Consider the following 22,543-nt stretch of genomic DNA (forward strand, 5'->3'; position numbering starts at 1 on the left):
ACACGGGCGCTTTTCATCTTCAAAGCGCTCCCCGCGCCAGCTTTCATCCCAGCCCACCTGGGAGGCCTCTGCTGCTGCCGCCCCCATCTCCCAGCTCCTGGAGAGCCGGGACCTGGCCAAGCTTTGCAGGAGGGAGGGAAGGAGGCGGGGAGGGTGCATGGCACAGAGGGGAATCCCAGCGGCTGGGGCTCTGCCGGGACCTGCCAGAGCCAACCGCCGCCCTGCCATGCCCGCCGGGCCCCGCGCTGGCACTCTGCGGCACGGAACCCGTGATTCCCTTCCAGCACCCGTCCACACAGCACCCACAGCCCTGCAGGGCTACTGGCACCCCAAGAGTCCCTGTCCCATCCCAAATTCCACCACCCCAAGAGACAACACACAGCCTCCAAAACACAGGCATTTAATAAAACTGGCTGCATTAAAATTACTGTTATTATTTACAGATCAAACATAAGGAAAAGAGTAGAAAAGAGGAACTGTTGTCTTCATAAATACCAGGCCCAGCATGGTGGGGACTTCTTGCCCACTGGCAGTCAGGAAGGGGAACACAGGCACCCACAGACACTCACACAGACACACAACCCTGGGCAGCTTGAAGCAGGGGGTCAGGTTTCTCCCTCACCCCTCAAAGCACCAGGCTTTTCTTCAGCAATAAGATGGGACCACCAGGATGTGGCCACCACCCCAGGCAGTGGGACCCCTTCCATGGAGGCTGCAAGGGGACAGCTATTTCACCAGTGCAGTGTCCCTGCTCCATGCAGGGGGACCCAGCCCCTTGCACCCCACCCAGGGTGCTGTGAGGAGCAGGACAGGCAGGAGCTGCCAGCAGTACAGGCAGGGCAGCCACACATGAGGCCCTGTGGGTGTTGAGGACCAGCCCCACACCCAGGGACACGTGTCCTCTGCCTTCCCATGAGCTCGCAGGGCCCTGGTTCTCCAGTGCTGGCACAGGGGTCTGACCATGGATCCCTGGCACATCAGGCCAATGATGCTGTGGCACGGCAGGGCTGAGTTCAAGGGTCCTGTCACCACCAAGAGCTCCCTGCTCCTCCCAGGGCACAGCCAGCGCTTTGTCCCCATCCAGCATTGCCCGCTTATGAGCGACCCATCCCAGGTGCCCAGCACGGCACTGCTACACGTCGGAGACCTGCTGGGGCTCCCTGGCCTGGCGCAGCCCGTAGAGCCACTTGATGACGCGGGCGTTGCGCTCGATGATGGAGATGCCGTAGGGCACTCGCTCCGCCGGCCGTCCCTCGGGGGTGGCGGCGCTGGGTGGCGAGCGGCCGCCCTCCGAGCTGGCCGTGCTCACGCTGTGGAACTTGAGGGACACGATGTCAGAGCTGGCGCGGGCGAAGCGCTCGGCCCCCATGTCCTGCATCTCCTCGGGGTCAAGGCCGCAGTAGTTGAAGAAGCGCTCCAGGTCGGCGGTGGCCCGCGAGAGCCGATCGCTCAGGTCCGACTTGGAGCGGTGCAGCAGCGGCTGCCGGCGGGCGCTCTCCGGGCGGGCGGGTGAGCTCCGGGACGGGGTCACAGGCAGCCCACCTGGCATGGGGGATGCAGGCAGAGGTGTCACCGGGCTCCGCGGAGCTGCACAGGGACGGACGTCCACCCTCCGCACGGCCACGCTGCCGGGGGGCTTGGTGGCGGCCGGGCTCTCCGGTGGCTTCACAGCCCCCTCCACCGCTGGCGCTTCCGCCCGCCACCTGCACTCCCTGCCCAGCGGGCTCTCCGCCTTGGGGAAGGGGCTGTCACAGAGGTTGATGAGGTTGTTGAGGATCTCCAGGTCAAGGGAGGTCTTCGGGCTGGCAGCGTCGGCGCGGCGTGGCCCCGGGGGTGCCCTGCGGCTGGGGGTGAGCACAGCCCGGCGCACCCCGGGGGTGAAGAGGGGCTGCTTGAGCAGCAGTGGCTTCACCGGCTCCTGCTTGGTGCTGGCGACCTTCTGGCTCTTCACGTACTTGGCCTTGTCGGCCTCCAGCCTCTCCACTGCGCTGGGCTTGCCGGCCCCCGGCTCGGCGTGCCGGCGGAAATACGCGGGCCCTTTGCGGAGGATACGGACGGGCATGGCCGAGGTGAAAGGCGCCGTCACCGTCACCCCCTTCATGGTGTCACCGGCTTGCAGCGCCTCGACGGGCATCCTCCGTGCCGGCACCGGGACACGGGTGAGCGGCCGCCACGGGCAGCGAGGGGCTCGGGCGCCGTCGGCTGCGAAAAGGGGCCGGAGTGAGAGCGGGGCCGGAGTGAGAGCGGCGGCGATGCTGCCCCTGCCCGCGCCCCGGCCCCACGGCAGACAAAGACAGCCCGGGCTGTGCGGTACCGCGCTCGCTGCGCCCCCGGCTCCGGGCTGCCTATTTGAAGGCGGTCACCACGCCTCCGCCGCCGCCGAGCCTCCCCGACAAGCGCCCCGGCCAATCCGCGCCGCACGCCTGCTTCAAACCGCACCGGGGCCAATGGCGCCGCCGGGGAGGGCGCCCCGGTCCCGGCGAGGGGCACCCTGCGGAGACAGTGGGGGCGGAGAGAGCCAAGCACCCCTCACTGATGCTCTGCCCAAGCCGCAGGTGCCGGGGGTGCATCGCCCGCCTCAAGGGGTGCGTTGCGTGTGCCCATCGTCCGTGCTCAGGGGGGCACTGCCCACATCCAGGGGACATTTCCTTCACCCAGTGCATCGCCCACTCCCAGGGGAGCACTGATTGCTCCCGGGGGTGCCTCATCTGCATCCTTGCATCGCCCATGCCCAGGGGTGCATTGCCTGCTCCCAGATGTGCATCCCCCATGCCCAGGGTTCCATCACCCACCGCCCTGCCGGGCTGGTGGATTCGGTGCTCCACTCCCTCTGCTGTTCCCTCGGCTCTTGCAAGCTCCGGCGCTGCTCCCAGGCTCCCTGCTCTCACCCCGGAGCTCCTTGGAAAGTAAGTGGAGTTCACGGGGGTTTCCACTCGTGCTTCCCCGGCCGCGGTGAGCTCGGGGCAGCGTGAGGCCCTGTGCACCCCGTGTCCTTGGGTCCCTGCCAACCCCAACAAGCGCAGCCGCCACAACGGTCGCACCAGCCCGCCCAGAGCGAAAAGGGGGGGGGAGGGCACCCAAACCAGCCCTACACCCTTCTGCAGCCCCCTGAGCAGAGCTGGGCACACCCAGAGTAGCCCCAACACCCAGAGGGGCTCAGCAGTGGCAGGGCCCACAGGAGCATATGTGGGTCAGACACCCTCCCCCAGCCCCTTTCCCAAGCTGCTCTGAGATTCTCCTGAGGGTCCCGATTTGGGGCACTGATGAGCCCGAGGATGTGGCAGCAAGCCCCAGCACTCACCAGGTGCAGTGGTGGGCAGGGCGGAGCCGGTGTGCTGTGGCCTCACTTGCTCCCGTGGCAGCCCCGAGCCGGCAGCTGCCACCGTCACCCGCTCACCTGCGTGCACAAACTTCCTGGGAGCAGCCCAGCGCCTGTCCCAGCGGCAGGAACCAGCCCTGGCACCCAGAGCCCCGCCGAGCAGTGGCTGAGCCATGTCCGCACCCCCTAGCAGCCCACGGGTGCCAGATTCCCCAGAATCTGGACCCCAGCAGGATCCCTGCACAGCACACGGTGCATCCCCACGACACGCTGTGACAGACGAGTGGCCATGGGGGAGGCTGGCTGCCCCTCTACCCGTTCCCGTCCCCTGCCTGGGGGGACATGCTGCCTCCTGACCTGGAAGATGTCTGCAGGGGGGCAGCCAGGCGTGCTGACAGCTGGGAACGGTCCCAGCACCGGCACAGATCCTCCTGCCTCCTCCCCAGGGCAGCTTTCTGCACCCTCTGCCTGACCTCTCGGGTCCAGTGCTGCCCAGCCCCTGTGCCAATGGCCAGCTTCACTGCCCTTGTACCTGTGCCCAGCACAGGGAGGGCTCCCCGGTTCAGCACGGGGGTGCAAAAGTGTCCCCCAGGCAAGGCAAAGATGGAAAATGTCCCCATGTCAGGCACTGGAGTTCAGCCTTGTACCAGACAGCCAAGCCACAGAAGAGATAGCTGCGAAGTGCAGGGACAAGGACACGGCAGCCCCAGCACAGCCACCAGTGGCCGGTGTGGGGACCCCTCCCCAGCACGGACAGCCCGGCCGGGCACAACCTGCTGCTCCACATTCCTGCAGAGCTGAGCCACTGTGCTGGCACGGCCACACCGAGCTGGGCTGCGCCGAGCCAAGCGGAGCTGAGCGGAGCCACCCTCCCAACAGCCCCAAAAACTCGGCAGCATAATCCTATGCCCCGAACCCAGCTGGAGTTCAGGGATCTGATCTCTGGGCATTGTCCAGTGTGGTCCCAGCTCCTCTTCCTCCTGGGGTCCAGCCAGGTTCACATGGCCCACCGGGTCACCTCCAGCCTGGAGGAGCTGCTCCAGAGGTACACGGTTGTGACCCCTTCAGCGGCTCACCCAGCCCCACTCTGCTGGCACTGAACCAGCACAGGACCAGCACCACCTCTGCCACCTACCTGGATTGGCCTCCTCGGCACGGATCAGCTGCCACCCTTCTTCTCCCTGCTCTCTTTCCGAGGGTGTCCCGACGCTGTCCTGCTGTCCCCACCCTCCCGCTCCCCAGGCACGTCCTCCCGGTGTCCCCGCGTGATGGCGGCTGGAGGGTGCTGGAGCGGTTCTGCATGCGGCAGCTGCCGCTGAGTCAGCGCCGGGCGAGGACGCCCTCCGAGGCAAATCAGCGCTCACATGGGATGGAAACCACAGGGCATTCCTCCATGCCAGCTGCGTCACGCAGCGTGCCGCTGCCCGGTGACGTCCCAGCTGCCGGTTCAGCCCACGGTGCTGGCCTGGCAGCCTGGATGCACACACGGCCCAAGGTGCTCACAGTGACAAATCCAAAATCCTTCTGGATGTCGCTGCTCGCTGTGGACAAAGGGTGCTGGTGCTGGTTTAGGGCTTCAGGGACACAGGGGAAATTCCCAGCCTTGCTGTGGGCACCCAGATTCCCTCATGTCACTGGTATGGTCAGTTGGCAGGGCCTGCTCTCATTTGGAAATCTCATCTTGTTTCTCCAATCACCCAGCAGCAATAAACTCCAAAACATAGGAAAATAAACTGGACAGCAGGAAGAGAGGTGACAGACAGGATCACCAAGCCTGCAGCCACTTGGACCTGCTGGTCTGAACCCAGCCCAGGCAGGGTGGCTCCTGCCCCATGGTACAGGCATCTCTGTTCAGCTCTGCACAGAGGGAATGAGCATTTGGCTCATGTTGCGGAGCTCAGTTACAGCCCTGCATTGTTCAAACGCTCCTGGAGCAAGACAAGAAGCTGGTGAAGGGAGAAGGGTCAAGGGAAGCACACAGTCTGGGAGCCAGAGGGCTGCCCTGAGCCCAGATTTGCACAACGGGCTCAGCTAGAAAATCCCAGTTGGTAGGCGAGGGCAGAGCCCGCAGGCTGCGTCCCCCCACAGGTGCCGAGGCTGTGCGGGTGCAGGCAGGAGGCTGCAGGAGCTGCTCGGGCACGTCTGGCCCGTTGGAGCGGGGCGTTGGATCCAGGCAGCGCCCCAAGCCTCGCCCTCCCCGGGAGCAGCTCGGGACATGCCCCAGGAGGACAGCCTCCTGCAGGAATGCCCCCCCAGCACCCGCTGCAGCATCCCCACCGCTGCCTCAGGAACACAGGGATGGTGTGTGTGAACAGAGGGACAACGAGGTGCTAGCAGTGCCTTTGCTCCCACCTTCTACAGACACCCTCGTGCCACTGCCAGGACTTCCTGGATGCTAAATTGAGCTGCCAAGGAGAAGAAAACACACTCAGCAGCCAATTCCCTCCTGGAAGTACTGGGTGGAGGCAGCTACGGGTGCCTGGCAACACCTGCCAAGCCGCAGGGCTGGGGCTCGGCAGTGTGGGCACCCTCACGCAGGGCACCCCCAGAGCTGAGAGCTCCCCAACCCCTTCATCTTGGGTGTTAACTCCCAGTGTTTTATTGCAGCCTGTTGCTGTGCCCCAACCCAGGATAAACCACCACCTGCTCCTGGCTCAGTTTCCCCAGCAAGAGCTCCACAGAGCTGCTCCAGAAGGAAGATGGGGACGTGTTCCCCATGGGGAATAGGGAAGCACCCGCTGCACCCAGCATCACCCCATTCCCTGTGGGCAGAGGGAACGATGCTGCCTGCACCCGGATGTTCACACTCGGTGTCTGCTCAGGGATCCGGGAGCCAGGGAGGTGACAGATGGGGACATGCTGGGCACGGGGCCTTTGTCTGGCCGGTGGTGGCGGCGGCACAGACCCGCAGATGGCGGCTGCCGTGGGGCCGTGGCCGCAGCTCATGGCCAGGCAAGCACTGGGCCCTGGGGATCCGGCCCTTTTGTTGGGGTCTCACCTCCGGCAGCGGCCCCTTCCCTGCTGCCCCCCACCAGCCTTTCCACTTTCAACTTGACCTGCTCCTTTCACATGGAAATGGAATGCAAATTGGGCTAGGGCTGGGGCTGTCAGGGTCCAGGCAGAGACCCGCCAGCAGGTCCCCAAGTCTGGGGGTCATACCCTCTCAAATAGGCTGGCCTGTAGTCCCTGGAGTGAGGGGGTCACCTTGTCCCCCTGCAATGGAGCAGCAGCCACCCTCTGCCCAGGCAGACCATCCCCACTGCTCACACATGGAAGATATTATGGGATGGGTCTCACTAGGGCTGAGCTCACGGACAGATCCCTGGTTTTCTGGGCTGCCAGTGTTTCCATGCCACCCTGCCACCCCCATGGCATGGGCAGTGTGTCCACCCTGGGATCCCTGCTGCACCCCCTGGCATGTGCTGGCTTGCGGTTGGGATGGGCTCCCCAGCCCTGGCTGGGTGAGGAGGGGGCTTCCTGGAGGGATGGCCGTCACAGCCCAGCAAAGTCCCGCAGGCAGGGACCACTCGGCTACCAAATGTTGCCATCTGCTCCGGGGCCTTCGCTCGCATCTGCCGGGGGTGCGGAGGGGAGAGGGGCCGGGAGTTCAGCTGCGGGGCGGGCAGGGGGCGGAGGAGGCACGGGCAGGGCAGGCAGCACGCGTCGGGTGGATTTGGGTGAGTAGCGTGAAGGGGCAACACGGGGGTCCCACACCCAGCCCCCCATCGAACTGCCTCTGCCCCGGAGCCATTCGCCCTTGGGAAGGGTCTCACTGCCGGCTGAGCCGGCTCTTAGTGCCGGCAAATTAAACACAGGACAATTGCTGTCCCCTCCCTGTCCCCATACCCATGGACACACCATGACCTCAGCTGCCCCACGCCCACCACAAGCTCCCTGTGCCTGGTTTCCCCAGCACCTTGCACCTGTTCCCCACCTTCCAGGTCCCCTGGGGTTCTGTACTGGTTTGACTGGGATAGAGGCCATTTTGCCATAGGAGCCGGGGGGGGACTGTTTTGGAGTTGTGCTGAAAGCAGTGCTGATAACCCAGGAGTGTCTGATCTTGGCTGAGCCATGTTCACAGAGCCCCAAGGACTTTTCTGCTCCTCCTGCTGCCCCACCAGCGAGTGAGAGCGCTGGGGGTGCATAGAAATTGGGAGGGGACGTGGATGGAACAGCTCTGCACTCCCCCTCTCCCCCCCGCCGGGGTACCTCGGACTTTTCCTATTAAGCTGATCCGTCAGTTAAGTCCCTTTTATCATTTTATCTTTCCCCATTTTGTACCCCATCCCACCGTGTGTGTGTGTGTGAGTGAGCAGTTGAGGCGGGCTGAGCAGCCTGCTGGAATTAAATCACAGCAGTACCTCAAACTGTGACCATCCCCCTCCACTGTCACCCAGCGTCTCTGCAGCCCCGGAGACAAGACTTGTCCCCACTACACCCAACGGTCCTGGCTGCCATGGGTGCTCCCACAGGCGCAGGGCAGGGTGGAGGAGCAAACTGCAGTCCCCCGGAGGGACAGGGACAGGTACGGGCACTGCAGACAGGTAGGGCAGGGAAGCAGGCGGGGAAGCAGACGGGAGAAGGCAGCCCCAGGTTTTGCAGGGCTGCAGCCCGCTCTCCCAGCGACACCCGGTGGGTGCTGGGGGAAGAGCCGCCATGAGGCATCCGGGGGCGGTGGGTCCTGGGTTGGGGGGGGGATTGCTGCTGGGGGTGACCAGGGGTCTCTCTCCTCACCCGTGTCACCTCCCGACCGGTGCAAATGGCTCATCCGCTGGCTCGCGGCTTGGTCCCAGAACTGTCCCGAGGTGGGACAACTGCCACATTCGGAGGTTCCCCAGCGCCCCACGCCAACCCGTGACCCCGCAGAGATCCCGATGGGGACAGGAACCGTCATCGGGTGACACTTGCACCTGCAAGAAGAGTCTGTGATAGGTGGGACGCAGTTCAGGCGGGGACAAGGACAAAGTCCAGGACACCGCCAAGAATTATAACCCCCCTGAGCTCGGGACTCTGCCAGCCGGGGCCAAGACGAAGAGCAGAGCAGGGCCAGGCTGTCACCGGTCCATCCGGAGGTGGTGACGCGCCCGCCTCACGTCACTGCTCCGGCAGCCAGGACTGGCTCCCGCCCGCGTGGTGCTGCCGGTTTCCCAAAGCGCAGTGAGTTACCCTTGGGAGATTGCCGAGGCACCGGTCCGACCGGAGCCCGTTTCCTTCCTGGCTGCTGCTGCAGCCCCGCTGCCTCCCCGCGGCGCCGGGGCCATGGCTGGGTCCTTGCGCCCGCCGGGCTCAGCCCCGTGAGACGTGAGTTTCCTCTGGCGGCCTCAGCGCCCCGGGGAGGGCTGGAGACGGCTCTGCGGGGCCGGGGGTGGCACGGAGCGTAGGGGCATGGGACCTGAGAGTTCCTGCCAGCAGCGGGATGGGAGTGGGCAAGGGATGTGTTCGGAGCCCGGCTGACTCAGCTGGCTGGTACGAGCAGAGGCTGGGCTGCAGGTTGGGCTGCCGAGGCCTGTCGCCCGCGGCACCGGAGCGTGTCGGAATCGCGCGGGTCCCGACTGGAAGGGGACGGGCGCTGCGTCGCCCTGCCCTGCAGATGCAGTGGGAGGTACGAGGCGTCCATTCCCAGCAGAGCAGCTGCCCAGGCCGCTGAGCTCCCAGGTGAGAGCCCCCTTCCCCCTGCACCCGGCCGTGCCGAGCCCTTCCAGGCTGCACGGAGCTGCTACGTGAGCTGGCACAGGTTCAATGCCCTCCTGGGTATCGCACCTGCCGCTGCCAAGCCCCAATGCTCTGGGATGAGACCAGGTGAAGCTCATCAGGATCCACACCCAGGGCAGGAGAGCACCGTGTCATCACTTGAAGGGGGCAGAGGGGTCCATGGGGCCTGCAGAGGGCAAAGTGGGGCTGGGCTGGGCTGTGCGTCCCACACCCTCACAGCACGTAGAAGGAAGCTGTTCTGCCAGCACAGGGGATGGTCATGGGAGGACAGGGTCAGGATCTGGAAGGGTCAGATCTCACCTCACCACTCATCAAAGTCTCTCCCCACAGCACAGCAGCGTCACTCGCAGGCCCAGGCACCCAGCCCTGAGCCATGGCACTGCTCACCCACTTTCTGGCCTGTGCCTTCGGCATGGGCTCCTGGGTGGCCATCAATGGACTGTGGGTGGAGGTGCCCCTGCTGGTGACAGTGCTGCCGGAGCAGTGGTACCTCCCCTCCTACATCACCATCATCATCCAGATGGCCAACGTGGGACCACTCTTCGTCACCCTCATGAATCGCTTTCGGCCTGGCTTGATGAAGGAGGTGGCTGTTATCTATGTGATCGTGTCCGTGGGTGTCATGGCCTGCTTGCTCCTGGCTTTCCTCTGGAACCACACGTCCCTCATTGCCGGGACATCCCACAGCATCCCCTTCCTAATCCTGACCTTCTTCCTGGCCCTGGTGGACTGCACCTCCTCTGTCACCTTTCTGCCTTTCATGATGCAGCTGCAGCCCCAGTACACGAACACCTTCTTCGTAGGTGAAGGGCTAAGTGGGCTGATCCCTTCTCTCATTGCCCTGGGCCAGGGCTCTGGTATCTCCAGCTGCACCAATGTCAGCTACAAGGTCAACATCACCACTGGCAACGAGACCGTGGAGAGCACCACCTTCCATCTGGAGACCAGCTACCTCCCACCCAACTTCTCCACCCTCATCTTTTTCCTGCTGATGACTGCAATGATGCTGACCTGCTTGCTGGCCTTCTTCTTCCTCACCCGGCAGCCCAAGGTGTGGGAGCTCTCTCAGCAGCACCTCTTTCCCAGCAGCATTGTGCTGAACTCATTTGACCAGATCCATGATGAGGGAGCTGACTTGCACCTGAGCAGAGGCTGCTCATGCCCAAAGGATCCCAAGGGACCTGGGGACATCCTGCCACAGAAAGTCTCCTACTCCCTAACCCAGCTCACCCTCATCTACCTCCTCATCGCCTGGGTGAGCGCCCTGACAAACGGGGTCCTGCCATCTGTGCAGTCCTACTCCTGCCTGCCCTACGGACACACCACCTACCACCTGGCAGCCACGCTCAGCTCCATGGCCAACCCCCTGGCCTGCATCGTGGCCATGTTCCTGCCCAGCAGGTGAGTTGCCGGGCCCTGGGAGTTGCAGCAGGGTGCACACCAGGGGCTTCTGCCCCAAAAGTGGCCCCTACTTTGCAAGGGTTGGGGGTGTAGGCACTGGGTGGGAGAGGGCCTGTGGGGTGTCCATGCCCTGGCAGCACAGACACCCCAGGAAAGAAGGATGGAGCCAGGAAGGAGCCAGAACATGCTGCGTGTCTGTGCTGCTCACCAGGGAAAGGTGGTGTTCTCCAGTGACACTCACATGTCCCTTGCAGGTCCCTGGCCCTGATGGTCATCCTCACTATAGCAGGGACAGGCTTTGGTGCCTACAACATGGCCATTGCAGTGATGAGCCCCTGCCCGCTCCTGCAGCAGTCCCAGTGGGGCGATGTCATCATCGTAAGTCACGGTGTCCCTCTCACTCAGGGAGGTCTTTGACACCACACCTGGACCTGACCTCAGCACAATGTCCCCACAGTGGGGAACCCCTGGCCCTGACCACTTTTCCACCTGTGCCACCAGGTCCTCTCCTGGGTGCTGTTCACCGGGACGCTCTCCTACATGAAGGTGATGGCCGGGGTGATCCTGCGGAGCCGCAGCCACAGAGCGCTGGTGTGCTACGGGGTGCTGGAGCAGCTGGGCTCCCTCCTCGGGGCACTGCTCATGTTCCCCCTTGTCAACGTCTATGGCCTTTTCAAATCTGCTGACTACTGCAGCCCGCAGTGCCCAGCATGAGTGGGGTGGACACCCCAAGACCGCTGCTCTTGCCTGCACGAACTCCCAAAATCAGCAGGGCTGGCTGGCTGGGAAGCAGCGCTGGGACCAGGACGGCTGCAGACACAGCTCCCTGATGGGCTCTGCCAGGGCGCAGCATCTCCAGGGCTTTGTCCCTAGCCTGGGCACGGGGTGTTCCCATCCTGTGAAAGCAATAGAAGGTGTTTTATTTCACTCAGCCCTCTGCCTCCCTGCTGCCTGCACACCCCATGTTGAGGGGCCTGTGTGTGCCAGTGCCCCCCACCTGGGTACCTCTCAACTGGGGCCTTGCCCAGTCCTTTCCCCTGGGGGGTCTGGCACTGTTTGGCATCGTGCCCTAAAGCCCCCCTGGGCTCTGTGGGTGGGCACAGCCCCAGCTGCACCGGTGGCGTTCCTGGCCCTGCGCTGTGGCAGCTGCCCCCAGACAGGGGGTTTGCAGCCAGCTGGGGGGAGTGGGGACAAAGGCGGCCATGGGGAGGGGGATGGTGTGGGAACACAGAACATTCACAAGGCCCCCAGTAGCAGCTGGGGAAACTGAGGCACAGTGGGACTGGAGCGACATGTGTGATATTTGCCACCCTCTGCTGTGGTCCCATCCATGCTTTCTGCTTCCTCCCCACAGCCCTGTGCCCCCTGCACCCCATTTCAGCCCCGCTGCACCTTGAGATGGGCAGAGCTGGAGAGGGGCTGCAGCAGAGCCTCGCACCAGAGCAGTGCAGGCAGAGTGCCCATGGCAGGGGTGGCACAGCACCAGTGCCCGGGCTGGCCCGCCTGGTACCTAGCTGTGCCCCAGCCATGCCAGCAGGGCAGGGGCCGGGTGGGCACTGGGGCATGGCAGGCACGGGAGGTCAGGGCAGTGCAGCCCCGGGATGGGACAGCGCCCGTGCCCTGCACGCGCCTGCGCCCCTTCCCTGGGGCACGAGGCAGCCGGGCCTTTGTCCCCGGCCCTTTGTCTGGCATCTGCTCCCTGCGCCGGCGGCAGCACCAGACCACGGATTGGAGCCACTTCGGGGCTCCGGCTGCGACCCGGACGCCTCTGGGAAGAACGAGATTGGAATACCTAATGGCCAGCAGCCCCCCAGGCTGGCAGTGGTGGGGGTCCTGCAGCTGAGGCAGCAGAGAGGGCAGGAGTGGGACTCTTCCTCCTGGCACTAGTGGGCATCCTCTGGCAGATCCTGGCTGACCCCAGAGCCCGTGTCCAGGATCCATGGAGGATGGGGGAGCTGAAGACCAGTGGGAGATGTGGGGGCACCGCAGGGCAGCTTGTCTCATTCCAGTAGCAGGATATGTCCCTTGTGGGTAGACTGGGAGCTGGAGTAGGGACCTGACCTCTCTCCTCCTGCCCCCCAAGAGCATGATCCTGCCCTTGGGAGCCCCCAAAACCCCTCACCCACAGTACCCCCCCAGCCCCCTCCTTCTTGTCGGGGAAACAATTGCCTCCGATGGGAATTATTTCCATACAGCTGCTCAGGAAGGCACAAACCCGGTGGAGGAAGGCTGAGCCTTTCTTCTGGCGCTGCTCCCCCTCCCCACAGTGGCGGGGGCAGGTTTGGGGGGGCCCAGGCGCTGCCGTCAGCGCTATCAGCTCGGCGGGGCTGGCTGCGGTTATTACCATACATTATCGCAGTCCCCTGCCTCCGAAAGGAGCCGGGGCTGCTCCCCCCTCCCAGCCCTCCCTCCTCCTGCCTTTTACACTTAATTACCTCCCTTATTACACCGCAGCCTGGAGAGAGACAAAATCCCAGGGCAGCGGGCAGGCAGGCAGCAGGCAGCGGGCGGGCGGGCAGCGGGCAGCGGGCGGGCAGCGGGCAGGCAGGCCCAACTAGGGCGTAAGTAATCGCCCGTTCTGCAAGCGTGCCTTCCAGGAGAGAACAGGCACACGCACGGATAAATAAATCAGGGAGCGGAGGCCGGGAGCCCAGTGCGTGTGTGTGGGATGCCCGAGCAGCCCGGCAGGCGATGTCCCCTCGGGGCCGCAGCCCTGCGGGAGAGGTGGCCTTGAACTTGGCAGAGCCTTGACGTCAGGGCAGCGCTGCAGGGACAGATGGGACTCGTGGTGCTGCCGGCAATCCCTGGCCAAGGCCTGCTGGAGCAAGTGGAGAGACCCCAGCCCACATGGGGAGCAGCCCTGGGATCCTGTAGGATGTGGAGTGCTGTGGATATGGGATGCTCTGGGATGGGGGATGCTGTGAGCTGTGGGATGCACTTAGCTGTGGAATGCTGTGCGATGCTGTGGGATGCTGTGGGATATCAGATGCTGTGTGATGCTGTGGTCTGTGGGATGCTCTAGGCTGTGGAATGATGTGGGCTGTGAGATGCCCTGGGCTGTAGGATCCTGTGGCATGCTGTGGGATGCCCTGGGCTGTGGAGTACCACACAAAGCAGTGAGCAGGGGCACTGCGATGCAGGGCTGGCCCCAGATGTGGCCCTGGGGCACAGCTGAAGGAGCAGACATGGCTGTGAGCAGTCAGGTGCTGCCTGTGGGGATGCTGCTTTTGGTCCCCAGACCCAGTGCCACATCCCTGGCCGAAGGAGTTAGTGTGCCCAGGGCTGCCCCGTGCCAGCACTCTGCCTGCGGTGACAGCAGAGGCACCGTCCTTATTAAGTGCTGCAACACTCTGGGCACTGCACAAGGCTCAGGGAGAGCACGGCCAGCTGCCAGGCAGGTCCCTGTGTCACCCACTGGCTCTCAGATGGCACAACTCCGGCCTTCAGATGGCACAACTGCAGGGAAAGGCAGCCCTGGAGCACCAGCTGCCTGCAGCGGAGCGCAGAGAGGAGGGGGGAGTGGGAGTGGGGGCTCCAGTGAGACGAAGGGGGAGTAAGTGTGGGGGCTCCAGCCGGGAACAATGAACTGCCACGAGCCTGGCTATTGTTGTGGCTCCGAAGGTCACGGTGCTTTCTGGGGACTGGGAGTGGGACAGGGACATGGGAAGGGAGAGAATGTGGGAAAAGAGGGATAGGAACAGTGAGAAGGGATGGGGACAAGACAGAGATGGGACAGAGATGGGACAGAGTCTCTCTCAGGGAAGAGGGGAAAGGGTTGAGGACAGAGAAAAAGGTACAGGGGAAGGGAGAAGGGAAAGAGAAGGGGGTCAGTGGAAAGGGTCTGTGGACAGAGATGAGAACAGGGAAGATGGATGGGAATGAGAACCGGGAACAGGGATAGGAACAGGGAGCAAGGACAAGGAAAGGAGAAAGGGACAAGAAGCAGGAACAGGGACAGGGATGAAGATAAGACAAGGGACAGGGGACAGGAATGGGGCAGGGGACATGGATGGGGACAGGGATGGGGATGAGGACTCCCGCCCGGCAGACCCGTTCTTCCCGGGCCCCGGGGACTGGCGGCAGGGAGACAAAGGCGGTGGGAGGCAGAGGCATGTGCCCCCCCGCTCCCGTCTCCCCCCGTCCCCCTGTGTCCCCATTGTCCGTGGCCGGGGTGGGGGGAGGAACCAGGGGGAGGGACCAGGGACCCCACAGTGTCGTGATGCCCGGGGCACCCCGCGCTACCGGCGGCTCGGGGGGCTCTGGGGGGCTCCGGGCGCGGCCGGGGGAAGCTGCCGCCTCCCCGCCCCTCGCACTCGCCTCCCCGCGCCTCTCCGTGCGCACCGCCGGGGCCGAGCGCCGGGGCCGGGGCGGGGGGGGCCGGGGCCGGTGCGGGGCCCGGGGCCGGTGGCGGTGCCGGTACCGGAGGTGTCCAGCGCTGCCCGGCCCCGCCATGCCCCGCTCCTTCCTGGTGAAGAAGCTGAAAGCGGAGGCGTTCCCGGCCGCCGGAGCCCCTGCGCCCCCCTACGCCCCCCTGGAGCCCCCCTACACGCTGCCCGGCCCCGCCGCCGGCGATGGTGAGTGCGGGGCCGGGGGTCCGGAGGGGCCCCCCCGCCTCTATTGTCTGTGCGCCCGGCGGGGCACCGGGAAGGAGACACGGGGGGACGCAGGGCAGGACGGGGAGGGGGTCCCCGCGCTGTGTCCCGCGGCGGGCGAGGGGTGCGGGATGGGGTGTGTCATCCCTCGTCGTCGTCTTGTCCGCGGATCGGGGGCCACCGGCCGCTGCCGAAGTTGGTCCTTGGGGAAACATCCCCTGCGTGACAGCGTCAGCCCCGTGGGCAGCCCCGAGACCCCCCCGCCCGTGGGACACCGAGGTGGGCTCCTTCCCACGACAAGTTGGGGGGGTAAGAAGCGACCGGTCTGCGGGGGCGGCGGGGGGCGGCGGGGGGCGGCAGCCTCGCCGTGCCGGAGGGTTTCATTGTTCGCAGCGGTGCCCCGAGCCCCCCTGGGAGCGCGGGGGGGGCCGGCGCCGTCCGGGGCACGGGGAGCCGGGGGGGGGGCAGCGGGAGAGATGCAAAAGGCTGGACTTGGGGTGGCCGAGGTCCTTGGAATCCCGTCCTGCGGGGGAGCACTGGGGTGGGCTCGGAGTTCCCTGGGCTTGGCACAGCCGCACAACGGGGCAGCCCAGGCACCTGCCCAGAAAGAGGGGCTGGCCGTGGGTCGGGGGCTCTGTTGCATAGGCTGGGGAGTTCTGGCTGCTCGTGGATTGGGAAACGGAGCTGGATGCGGGAATGGGCCTGATCCACGCACAAGCTAACATTGCCCAGCCGCTGCGGCACTTGTCCCCCCTTTTCTGGTGCTCCCCAGCCCTGGGTGGGCTTTTCCTGCCAGGGGCTGGGGTGCGAAGCCTGTCTGGTCTGGGGGTCCCCTGCTCCCCCTATCAACCAGGAGCCGGTGGGGGAGGGATGTGCTGCAGCTGGGCAGAAGCTGCCGACGCTGCTCTCCTGGAAATAACCTTGCTGCATGCTCGGAGGCAGCGTGAGAAATTGCTGAGCAGAGCGCTTTCTGCACAGCCCGCGCTGTCAGCACGGCGCGGGGGACGGGGGGGCTCTGCCCCTGCCCCACATCCCCTCCCCACAGTAGGCACCGCTGGCCTCCACGGGACAAACGGCAGCAGTTGCTTGCCAAGGGGTCCCGTGGGTGCTGCCAGAGGCTGTGTGGATTTAGGGGATGCTCAGCTGCAGCTGTGGCGGGATGTCCCTGCTGCCCCACGGTGTGCATGGGTCAGCTCAGCTGTGCACTGACCCCAGGCCCCCGATAGCCCCTCTGTCACTGTCAGTGGGGTGAGGCCTCTGAAGCAGCTTGCAAGGACCGGTATGCACAAGACAGGGGATTGCTGGGACCAATTTGTGGGTCTTGGGGTGCCAATACCTCATCAGGATTGCTGGCCTGGGGGAAGGGGGCTGCACTGCTGCGACCTTTGTGTGACAGCACAGAGGGACAGGGATGCCAACGCAGCACCCACTCTGACACAGGCTGGGAGACCCACATACGGAGCAGTGTCATGAGCAGACTTGCACCAATGTCACACGTGTGTGACGCCAGTGGAGTGGTACCCGAGCCTGGCTCCACATCTGAGGGGCTGTGGGTCGCTCAGTTTGGCAGGAGGCCGGGGACCCGGTGCTGCTGCCCTCCTGGTGCTGTCCCAGGGGATAGGCCTTGCAGGGACAGCGAGTTGGGGGGCTTTCCCAGCCCCTTTGCTGAGGAAGGGGAACCTGGAGCAGCCTCATCCCCTTCATCCCGGCTGCCCACGGAGCGTAGCTCATTACCGGCACGGCCCCGGTGAACAATGAGCTCCCGGCACCGACAGCTGTCTGGCAGCTAATAGCCCCTGGGGGCTGCCCGCAGCTGGGGCAGGCGCAGCTGGACCTTCCGCAGCTCCATCCCCAGTTCCCATCTCAGGCAGCCCTGCGGGATGGGACCCATCCTGCTGACAGATGCAGACAGGAGCCAGGACAGGACAATGCAGCTCTGCTGCTCAGTGGCTCAGCCAGGACAGGAACCAGTTTGTGGTGGGGACAACCCTGGTTCTGCACCTTCTATGGGAAATTTTAGCTTGTGGCTTTTTCCTGTCCCTGGTGAGGCTGCTCTGGAGGGACAATGATCCCACTGTGTTGTCCCCACAGGGTACCTCCAGCACTGCCTGGCGCCAGCCGGCTATGACACTGACAAGAAGCAAGGCCTGCCACCACCGCCACCAGACCCAGCCTACGCACCCGGCCACGAGGAGTACAGCGATCCCGAGAGCCCCCAGTCCAGCTTTTCCGCCCGCTACTTCAACGGGGAGGCCGCAGTGACAGACAGCTATTCCATGGATGCCTTCTTCATCACGGACGGGCGGTCGCGCCGGCGCAGCGAGAGCCAGCGCCGTGGCGGCCACCGCCACTCCTGCCCCGAGTGCGGCAAGACCTACGCCACCTCCTCCAACCTCAGCCGGCACAAGCAGACCCACCGCAGCCTGGACAGCAAGATGGCCAGGAAATGCCCCACCTGCGGGAAGGCGTACGTCTCCATGCCCGCCCTGGCCATGCACGTCCTCACCCACAACCTCAAGCACAAGTGCGACGTGTGCGGCAAAGCCTTCAGCCGGCCCTGGCTGCTGCAGGGCCACATGCGGTCCCACCCCGGGGAGAAGCCGTTCGGCTGCTCCCACTGCGGGAAAGCCTTCGCCGACCGCTCCAACCTGCGCGCCCACATGCAGACCCACTCCGCCTTCAAGCACTACAAGTGCAAGCAGTGCGAGAAGACCTTCGCCCTCAAGTCGTACCTCAACAAGCACTACGAGTCCGCCTGCTTCAAGGGCTCCGAACACAGCTGTGCAATAGGGAACTAGCCCCCCAAGCCCTGTGGCACATCCCCATTCCCAATTTCATCCTTCTACCCAATCCCCATCCCCATCTCAGCCCATGCCCATCCCTATTCCCCTATACTTCCCATCCTATCCCCATCCCCATCCCCATCCCATCCCGGTCCCAGTCCCTGTGCCAGCACTCCTGCAGCTGCAGCCAGCTGGTTTGTTGCTGTGCTCAGACTGGAGGACACATCCCCACAGACTCACTCCCCATCTGCTCCCTGGGAAGGGGGTCCCCCATAGTGGGACCCAGCTCCTTTCCCCTGGGTCCCAGAGCCCCCCCCGCAGCCAGGCAGGTCTCTCTGCGGGGGACTCACCTGGGGACCTCTTCCTGACCCAGGAGAGACTTTCCTCCCCTAGCTTGTGACTTTCACCTCTATTTATTTAATTTATTACTATTATTTATTTAGAGCTGCTGCTTCTCTTCCCGGGGGATCCCGGGGGAGAAAAGACACTTTTCTGCTCCCCACTAGGAGCAAACCCTCCCCTTGACCCTAATCTTGATGAGACCATGGGCTGGTGTTCCTGCCAGCTCGGCAGGACTGATGGCCACTGAGGCTGACAGAGGGCAGGGCTGCCAGTCACCCTTGGAGCCTCGGGTCCCTGCAGCCCACCACACAGGGCACCCGGCTGCCCTCTGCCCCATGGCGCAGCGTTCACCCTGGCACTGCAGATCCGCAGCCCTGGAGTCAGGGGAAGAGCCAAGGGAGGAGCCAGGGGCTTCCAGCAGAGATCCACAGGACACAACCTCCGTTGGCTCCCAGCTTCCAGCTTGGCCAGGCACAACTGGCCCCTGCCACGGTGATGGGGAATAGCCCCCCCAGGCAGGTGCAGCCCCCCTCACCATGCAAAGGGCTGGGCTAGCAGCTGGCTGGAGACCCAGCCCTGGGGCAGGTAGTACCCAAACCCCCAACCACCCCCCATGTATCCCCAGCCCCTTCTCCAGCCGGCTCCCGGCTCCCTCGCCATTGCCCCCCACCTGCACTCAGGAGGAGGGGGTCAGAGTAGCTGTAAAGTTTGGGTGAGTCTATTTAAATGTTCTTATTTATATTATTTATAACTTATGCTTTTCACTATTTATTTGTCAAGACTGGCCGGGCCATGCCAGCGCTGGCTCGCAGGAGGTGGCAGAGCTGCAGCAGAACTGCCGTGCCCAGGACACAGCCACGGTGACACGGACGGGGACAGGACCCCGAGAGCGGACTGTGTGGCGGGCACGGAGGCAGGAGGGCACGAGCTGGCCCGGCAGCCCAGGCTGCATGTCCTGCAAGCCTCCCACAAAGGCAAAGCCCTTCTCATTTGTCTTCCTTGCTTCCACGGGCTCCTGCTTTGCTCCGTGCCCCGCGCCAGCCCAGTGGGGACAAACCAGCCACTCTATGCAACCTCCCGGCGGAGCGCCCCCGCACCGGCCCCGGAGCAAGCGCCGCGCTCGGCATTCCGGAGCGGGGCCCGACCCACGCCTCCGCTTCCTACCTCGGGCCGCGAGTCGCCACAGCCCCATCACCCTGTGCCGGTCCCCAACACTTCGGGACTCAGCCCGGCACCCCGCGGGGCCGCACTCGCGCACCCCCACACCGTCTTCCTGCGCCGTCTTCCTCCCTGCACCGTCTTCCTCCCGCTGCCTCGGTGCCTGTGTTGGTCACGGGTTGAGTGGGGATGTCCCTGTCATGGTCCTCGCTGCCATGGCACGGTGACCACACATCCGCACCCCACAGAGGGGATGAGCATCGCCCTGGCCACGCAGGCACCCCACCGGGTTTCCCCCACGATGCCGGCGCCGTTCCGCGGAGCACGGTGTCCTGAGGCCGGCAGGCTTGGAGCACTGCGCTGCTGCCCCTCTCTCCTGTAAATAGCAGATACTACAGCAATAATTTTCCGTGCATGATAGATTTTTTCTGCCAGGTTTTGTACTCGCCAGCCCCAGTACGACAAGTCTACTGAGATCCGGCCACCCGCAGTATTACTTGTAATGCAATTCAGGGATATAAAAGGGATTTCTGCCACTAACCATGTGTCTTGGGGCATTTGTGTCGGCGGTGGCAGGTGGTGGCACACGAGCTGCCACCCTGCCCATCCCACGGTGCCCTGTGCCCACGCCCGCTCCTGGGCTGGAGCATCGTGGAGAAAACTGCCCCAGAGAGAGGGGTGATGTCCTGGCAGCACGATGGGAACGGGTGGCTCAGGCGCCCTGAGCATTCCACGTGGCCCTGCCAGCCCTCCAGCCAGTGGGCAGCAGCCAGACAACCCCTGCTGTGACAAGGAGGGGTGACGGTGCCACCCTGCTCGTGAGAGCGCCGGGGGCTGTGAGCGCGGCAGAGCGCTGACCTGGAAGTAAAGCGGCGTGTGAAATCCCGGCAGCGGGCGCAGAGCCCGGCGGGCGGCCCGGGAAGGGCGCCGGTAATGCTCACACACCCCCGGGGCGCGGGATGGGGAGGATTCTGTGAGCAAATTTGAACTCGCCAGTGATGACAACGCAGTAGAGCCCCTGCTCCCAGGGGCAGACAGGCATTCCTGCTCCCCACCCCTCTTTCCTCATCCTTTCCCAGATGTGGGTGCCAGTGGGGGAAGGCAAATTATTTTTAGCATCCAGCTTGTCAGCACAGACCGAGCTGAGCCCTGGGCTCCCGGTGACATCAGTGCAATCTTTCACCCGCAAAGTCCTTGGCAGATTCACCCTGCAAGAAACTAATTCCAGAACCTCACAAAACCATCCCTGACCACCAACTGCAACCTTCTGAGTCAGCTCTGGGGCTGAGGACCCTCCATGACACCAGGGAGCCAGGGTGAGGGCACTGGGAGCAGCCACCCCCTGTCATCATGTCCCTTCTGTGGATTCAGGGTGTCCCGGTTGCAGCAGCCAGAAGGGTGGGAGACCCAGTTCCTCCCGGGAGCCTCTCTCTGTTTGGAACATTGGTCGGAAGAAATGACCTAGAAAGACTCAGGGCTGAAGTTCTTCAGTGCCTGCCCAGCTGTGGGGCACCACTGCTCAGCTCTGCAGTTGTTTCACGCCTCATCTTCCTCACTGTGGACCCCGTAGGTGTCAGCGCAGCAGGGAGGGGGCTCTGGGCTGGGGGTGTGTTCCTGGTACAGCCAGGCGGGCGGGGGGCATATCCCACCTCTCAGCTGCAGGATGACCCTTAGGGCCCCGTCCAGGACAGGTGGGACCCGAGACCCCCAGGGGGCAGGGCAGGGATCCCAGCACACACGGTGGGGAGCTCAGCTGCTGCATGCCCATGGGAAGGACGAGCCCAGGGCAGCCCTGACCGCAGGCTCTCCGGAGCAGGCAGCGGGCCAGCCGGCTCTGGCACCCGGCCCGGAAGTCTGTCCTGCCCCTTCACTGTGACTCTGCAAAACAGTGGGGCGGAGGCCGTGACGATGACGATGGCCGGGCAAGGAGGAAGTAAAGGGGCACGGCTGGGCGCTGCACTGCTCGGGGCACAGCGGAGGGCTCGGCTGAGCACGACAGAGGAAAGCCAAGGCCGGCCGGCAGCCACAGCCATGGCAGAGGCCGAGGACAGGAGCATCCATACCCAGCACATCTCGGCCGTGCACAACGTGCCCATGCGGGTCCTCATCCGGCCCATCCCGGCACAGCTGGAGCCGGGAAAGGTGCAGAGCCTGATGGAGACCCTGCAGGTGAGCACTGCCCTCGGGAAGCAGAGGCAGCCCCTCCTGCACCCGTTCAGGGGCACTGCTGGGGAAGCCGTCAGCATCCAAGCCCTGGCACAGTCTGCTCGGGGGGGTGTCGGGAGGCTGGGAGTGCCGGGGTGTGTTGCTCTTGGGCGTCTCTTCCCCTTCCCAGGAGGATCCCGAGCGGGTGCCCCCCATCGACGTGCTCTGGATCAAAGGCAGTGAGGGCGGCGATTATTTCTACTCCTTCGGGGGCTGCCACCGCTATGCTGCCCACCAGGCACTCCGCCGGGAGACCATCCCCGCCAAGATCATCCCCTCCACCCTCAGCGACCTCCGTACCTACCTCGGCTCCTCCACGCCTCACCTGCGCTAGCCCAGCACCCTGAGGATGCCCAGCAGCCCCTTCTATCCCTGTTGGTTCCGACCCGTGAGCCCTCGATGAGGATGTGGTCGGCGTCCCCAGCCCTGGGGAGTCCCCATGGTCCCTCCAGCCGGGATGAGGCGAGAGTCCCCAAGACTTGGAGGGTCCCCTAGGTTCCTCCAGCCGGGATGAGGTGCGGATCCCCCAGACTTGGAGGGTCCATGGGGTCCCGGCAGCCGGGATGGGTCGGGCTCTCACCGGTACCGGGAGGTGCCCGGCGGGGCCAGCAGGTGGCGCTATTGTGCCGCGCTGCGCCGCCGGAGCGACCTGGACGGGACGGGAGGAACCGGGACGGGAGGAACCGGGGCGGGACGGGAGGAACCGGGACGAGAGGAACCGGGACGGGTTGAACCGGGACGGGACGGGAGGAACCGGGACGGGATGAACCGGTACGGGTTGAACTGGGACGGGACGGGATGAGCCGGGACGGGACGGGACGGGACGGGACGGGACGGGACGGGACGGGACGGGACGGGACGGGACGGGAGGAACCGGGGCGGGTTGAACTGGGACGGGACGGGATGAGCCGGGACGGAACGGGACAGGAGGAACCGGGGCCGTACAGGATGAACTGGGAGGGGATGAACAGGGACGGGATGGGATAAACCGGGACGGGAGGAACCGGGACAGGATGAACTGGTTGGTGTGG

General features: G+C 64.7%; 4 protein-coding genes across 7 annotated transcripts; 3 read left to right on the forward strand and 1 right to left on the reverse strand.

The window, feature by feature from the left end:
* Window positions 1-425: 425 nt before the first annotated feature.
* Window positions 426-8,328, reverse strand: FAM110A (family with sequence similarity 110 member A). 3 transcript variants are annotated; one of them, XM_041396116.1, is made up of 3 exons: window positions 8,054-8,328; window positions 4,455-4,860; window positions 426-2,202 (listed from the first exon to the last, which is right to left on the reverse strand). In XM_041396116.1, exon 3 carries the CDS (start codon window positions 2,132-2,134, stop codon window positions 1,133-1,135), a length of 1,002 nt encoding a protein of 333 aa, XP_041252050.1. In that variant the 5' UTR covers window positions 2,135-2,202; window positions 4,455-4,860; window positions 8,054-8,328; the 3' UTR covers window positions 426-1,132. The 3 variants fall into 3 exon arrangements, with proteins under 3 accessions (XP_041252050.1, XP_041252051.1, XP_041252049.1); XM_041396117.1 differs by lacking the exon at window positions 8,054-8,328 and adding an exon at window positions 3,302-3,397 and having other exon boundaries at window positions 4,455-4,531; XM_041396115.1 differs by lacking the exons at window positions 4,455-4,860; window positions 8,054-8,328 and adding an exon at window positions 3,302-3,627.
* Window positions 8,329-8,467: 139 nt separating this feature from the next.
* SLC52A3 (solute carrier family 52 member 3) lies at window positions 8,468-11,272 on the forward strand. 2 transcript variants are annotated; one of them, XM_041396114.1, is made up of 4 exons: window positions 8,468-8,620; window positions 9,362-10,432; window positions 10,687-10,810; window positions 10,934-11,272. In XM_041396114.1, the coding sequence occupies exons 2-4, from the start codon at window positions 9,405-9,407 to the stop codon at window positions 11,144-11,146; spliced, it is 1,365 nt and encodes a 454-aa protein (XP_041252048.1). In that variant the 5' UTR covers window positions 8,468-8,620; window positions 9,362-9,404; the 3' UTR covers window positions 11,147-11,272. The 2 variants fall into 2 exon arrangements, with proteins under 2 accessions (XP_041252048.1, XP_041252047.1); XM_041396113.1 differs by having other exon boundaries at window positions 8,469-8,974.
* Window positions 11,273-14,815: 3,543 nt separating this feature from the next.
* Window positions 14,816-19,847, forward strand: SCRT2 (scratch family transcriptional repressor 2). The gene is made up of 2 exons (XM_041396118.1): window positions 14,816-15,006; window positions 17,116-19,847. Exons 1-2 carry the CDS (start codon window positions 14,883-14,885, stop codon window positions 17,820-17,822), a joined length of 831 nt encoding a protein of 276 aa, XP_041252052.1. The 5' UTR covers window positions 14,816-14,882; the 3' UTR covers window positions 17,823-19,847.
* A 1,161-nt stretch (window positions 19,848-21,008) lies between these two features.
* On the forward strand, window positions 21,009-22,234 carry SRXN1 (sulfiredoxin 1; the record flags this gene model as incomplete). The annotated part of the gene is made up of 2 exons (XM_041396107.1): window positions 21,009-21,476; window positions 21,643-22,234. Coding segments are annotated over 2 exons (672 nt in total), but the record flags the coding sequence as incomplete, so codon positions are not given.
* Window positions 22,235-22,543: the final 309 nt, after the last annotated feature.

The sequence above is a fragment of the Onychostruthus taczanowskii genome, unplaced genomic scaffold (genome assembly GCF_017590055.1).
Source record: "Onychostruthus taczanowskii isolate IOZ18803 unplaced genomic scaffold, ASM1759005v1 scaffold126, whole genome shotgun sequence".
In the NCBI taxonomy this organism is placed as follows: domain Eukaryota; kingdom Metazoa; phylum Chordata; class Aves; order Passeriformes; family Passeridae; genus Onychostruthus; species Onychostruthus taczanowskii.